The sequence below is a fragment of the Sodiomyces alkalinus genome (assembly GCF_003711515.1).
Source record: "Sodiomyces alkalinus F11 unplaced genomic scaffold SODALscaffold_7, whole genome shotgun sequence".
Classification (NCBI taxonomy): domain Eukaryota; kingdom Fungi; phylum Ascomycota; class Sordariomycetes; order Glomerellales; family Plectosphaerellaceae; genus Sodiomyces; species Sodiomyces alkalinus.
In genome coordinates this window covers 2,037,058-2,040,718 of record NW_021167085.1, presented here as the reverse complement: position 1 = coordinate 2,040,718, position 3,661 = coordinate 2,037,058, and the positions used below count along the sequence as shown (strand labels likewise).

General features: G+C 57.1%; 2 protein-coding genes across 2 annotated transcripts; one reads left to right on the top strand and one right to left on the bottom strand.

The window, feature by feature from the left end:
• Positions 1-4: 4 nt before the first annotated feature.
• Positions 5-1,407, bottom strand: SODALDRAFT_297980 (Coq4-domain-containing protein). Its single transcript, XM_028608835.1, has 2 exons — positions 1,055-1,407; positions 5-972 (listed from the first exon to the last, which is right to left on the bottom strand). Exons 1-2 carry the CDS (start codon positions 1,305-1,307, stop codon positions 248-250), a joined length of 978 nt encoding a protein of 325 aa, XP_028465470.1. The 5' UTR covers positions 1,308-1,407; the 3' UTR covers positions 5-247.
• Positions 1,408-2,274: 867 nt separating this feature from the next.
• On the top strand, positions 2,275-3,585 carry SODALDRAFT_340844 (SET domain-containing protein; the record flags this gene model as incomplete). Its single annotated transcript, XM_028612993.1, has 2 exons — positions 2,275-2,870; positions 2,952-3,585. The coding sequence occupies 2 exons, from the start codon at positions 2,275-2,277 to the stop codon at positions 3,583-3,585; spliced, it is 1,230 nt and encodes a 409-aa protein (XP_028465469.1).
• Between the last annotated feature and the right edge of the window lie 76 nt (positions 3,586-3,661).

Below are 3,661 nucleotides of genomic sequence, written 5' to 3'. Positions count from 1 at the left end.
TTTTTTTTCCTATTCTTCCTCTTGATTGAATATGCCTATGCAGATTTTCTCTGGGCTGTCCGCGGCGAGGACAGGGTCGGTCTCCCCAACTTTTGAAGCTAGGTGGTGTCTCTAGCGGTATTACATGTGCTACAGGTACTATGGTACGACAAAATTGATGGTACACCAATGCACGAGGACAAGAATGTGCTCTTTACCTTCCCAACCACGACGTATTTTCCTTGTTTTGTTACACGATAGCCCTTTTTTACGCATTAGGCGGCGCTGTGGATTCCGTGTTCTGCCAGTGTTGTGGTTTCACAGCGACATCTGAGGCGGCCGCAGAAGCACCCTCCGCCTCCTCCGCCCTCTTCCTCGCCTCCCTCGCCTGCTTCTCCTTCCTCCGCATATCCCTCATGTCAGGAGGTTTCTCTATACCGAGCTCGGCCCTGAGCACGTCGACGTCGCGCTCGAGCTGCTCCTCCCAGTAGAGATTGATGACGTGTTCCGCGCGAAGCCCGTTACGGATGGCCCATGGCCCGTAAACGGCGCGGAAGCGGGCGCGCTCGCGGGGTTTCAGGGTGAAGTAGCTGGCAACGGCGAGCCCGGTCATGGGGATAAGGGTATTGGCGAACTCGAAGGCCTTGAGGGCGACCTCGCCCTCGCGGTAGACGGGGAGCCCCGTGAGGGCGTGGTAGAAGTCGTGGCACTCGCGGTACCGCTGCATGACGTAGGCGCACTCCTCGTCGTCAATGTAGCGCACGGGGGCTCGGGTGTCGGGCGACACGCCCTCGCGGTCCAGCCAGCCTACGTAGGCGCGGCCGACGGTGTTCTCGGGCAGGGAGCGGAGGCGGTCGAGGTTGAGGGAGGTGGAGGTCAGGCGCGGTCGGTCGCGGAGGATGCGGCGGCCGGTAGGGGAGGCGAGCATGGCGTCGCGGAGGCGAGGGATGAAGTAAGGGGTTGCTGTCGTTTCGCCCACCGTTGCGATGAGATCTGTTCATTGGTTTAACAGTGTCAGATGGAGAGTGACTTCTTTTCTATTTCATTTTTTTTTATTCGGGGTAAAGTCGCTGACCTCCACGTCTCGGGTCAATGAGAGACATGATGCCGGAGCCGATGGCCAGGCTGGCGCGTTCGACCATCGTCAGAGGGACATGGCCAGGATAATTGGGCGGAGGGCGGTTCAGAACCGAGAAATATCGAGATGAGTCTGCTGCTGGTCTCCGATTCGAGCTGGAGCTAGACGAACATACTACGCAAGTTGTTCGTGCTGCTCGTATCGACAGGCTGGATCTTGTGACTGTTGGTATCCTGGAAATAGACTTCATCTTTGCAAAAAAAGTCTCTAATATCGCATAATAAAGACAGCTCCTCCAGCCATGAGGGGAATTGAGGAAGAAAAGGCGTTGAGGTTGCTCGCTGGTCGTGGTATGATTTTCTGAGGCTTCCTTAATAACCTTACCTTACAACCTTACCTTAGGTAGGTAGGTACCTACCGGAACTGGACGGAGTACTTTGTAATACATCAAAGACGGCACGGAATGGCTCCCGCCTCTCGGACGAGTCACGGATTTCTGTCCAATAGATGGCCATAGATTCATTTGTCAAACTCCTGGCATGTGGGGTTTTTTTGTTTGTCAAACCCAAAAAGAAACACCGATATTCCCATCGCCAAGGGTTCTCTGACTCCCTAATAAGGTTGTCCCAAGGTCGACAACATCTCAATCCATCCTGACTCACATCCTCTTCAGTATAATAATTAAAGGAATAGTATCTTCAAGCTAACGCAGAGGGCTACTATGCTGCGTTACTATCTTGGCTCTCTGACAAAGTAATCACGTCTTCGTCCTTTCTGACCCTCTTCGATTCGTTCGTTTGGGTTAAGGTAGTTTCCTTTGCACATCCATCCCGCTTCTTGTCTACTGGCCAAACATGGAAGGCGACGATATTAAGGGTGAATGACAGACATGGAGATTGTCGACGCCACTGGTAACGATCCATACATCCTCCTTCTATGGAACGCAGCGGTATCTGACGGAAGACCTAACACTGGCAGGTCTCATTTCTACCCTTCTTACTACCTTGGGTATCTGGTCTACTCTCTTGTTGCATCTGTATAAAACCCCTTTGTGAGGATCTCAACTCTCAACTCCCAACTCCTCTTGCCCTCGGCAGCTTTCAGAAACATCGCAACAAAGAAGCCGGCGCAGGAAGCAAAGGCATCATCTACACCCAACAACCCGACTGCTATCGCAAACCCGAACTTGTCAGTCAGGCCATCAGACCACCGTCATGATGGAGGCAATCTACGACCTCTTGGACTGGGCCAAGACCCAGAACATAGTCCTGCATGGCATAGCGCCCCATGCTTTCCCCGGTCGCGGTATCGGCCTCATCTCGACAAAGACCATCCAGGAGGGCGATACCATCCTCGAGGTCCCCATCTCCGCCATCAAGACCCTGGACACCGTCCCCGCCGCCCTGCGCGATGCGCTCCCCGCTCCGCCCGACACCACCGTCCATGCCCTCCTAGCCCTGGACCTGGCCCTCGACGCTTCCACCTACCCGGCTCCCTGGCGCGCCGTTCTTCCCTCTCGCGAGGACATCTCAACCCTCCCCCTGACATGGGACCAGCGCCTGCAGAAGTATCTGCCAGGGGCCGCCCGGGAACTCCTCGAAAAGCAGCAGGCCAAGTTCGCCAAGGACCTCGCCACCTGCCGGGCTGCATTCCCGGACCTCGACCCGGATACCTACCGTCACGCCTGGCTTCTCGTCAACTCACGAACCTTCTACCACGTCTCCCCGCGCACTGAGGGCCTCCCCAAGGAGGACCACCTCTCCCTCCAGCCCGTGGCCGATCTCTTCAACCATGCGTCTCAAGGTTGCTCCGTGTCCTTCACCGCGGAAGAGCTCGATACCCATACTGCAAACGTGCAGCGCCACCCCTCTCGCCGCCATGTCCCCCAACACAGGAAGCATCCCTTTCACAACAAACGCAACGGCCCTACGACGCACGCCCCCGCCCAACCCCATACAACCGGCAACTACACCATCACCGCCAACACCACCTACCCACGCGGCGTGGAAGTCCCCATCCGCTACGGCTGCCACAACAACGACTTCCTCCTCGTCGAATACGGCTTCATCCTCCCCGGCGCCACCAACGAGTGGGACGAGACGAGCCTGGACGACCTCCTCGGCCCGCGCCTCGGCCGCTCCCCCAGCCGCCGCAACGCCCTCCAACACCATGATTTCTGGGGCGGCTACGTCCTCGACGCCCAAGACGTGTGCTTCCGCACCCAGGTCGCCGTCCGCAGCCTACTCCGCACCGAAGCCGAGTGGCTCCGCTTCGCCCTTAACGCCGTGGACAGCGAGGCTGCCCAGCGAGCCGTCAGCAGGAAACTCCGCAGCCTGCTCGAGCTCTACAACTCCGACATTGAGGATACCATCGAAGCTGTCCGGGAGTTGGACTTGCAGGACGGCGTCGGCACAGCTTCCCAGAAGGAGACCCAGAAGGAGATTCTTATTGCGCGTTGGGAGCAGGTTCAGGCCATGGTCAGGGCCACTATCGCACGGTACGACGAGAACCATGGAGCGGGATACTAAGCGGGGATGCGATCGGAGAAGAGGGGTGAAGTGAAGTCAGATGCATTTCGAATAATCTCAAGGAAGTCCCCCCCCC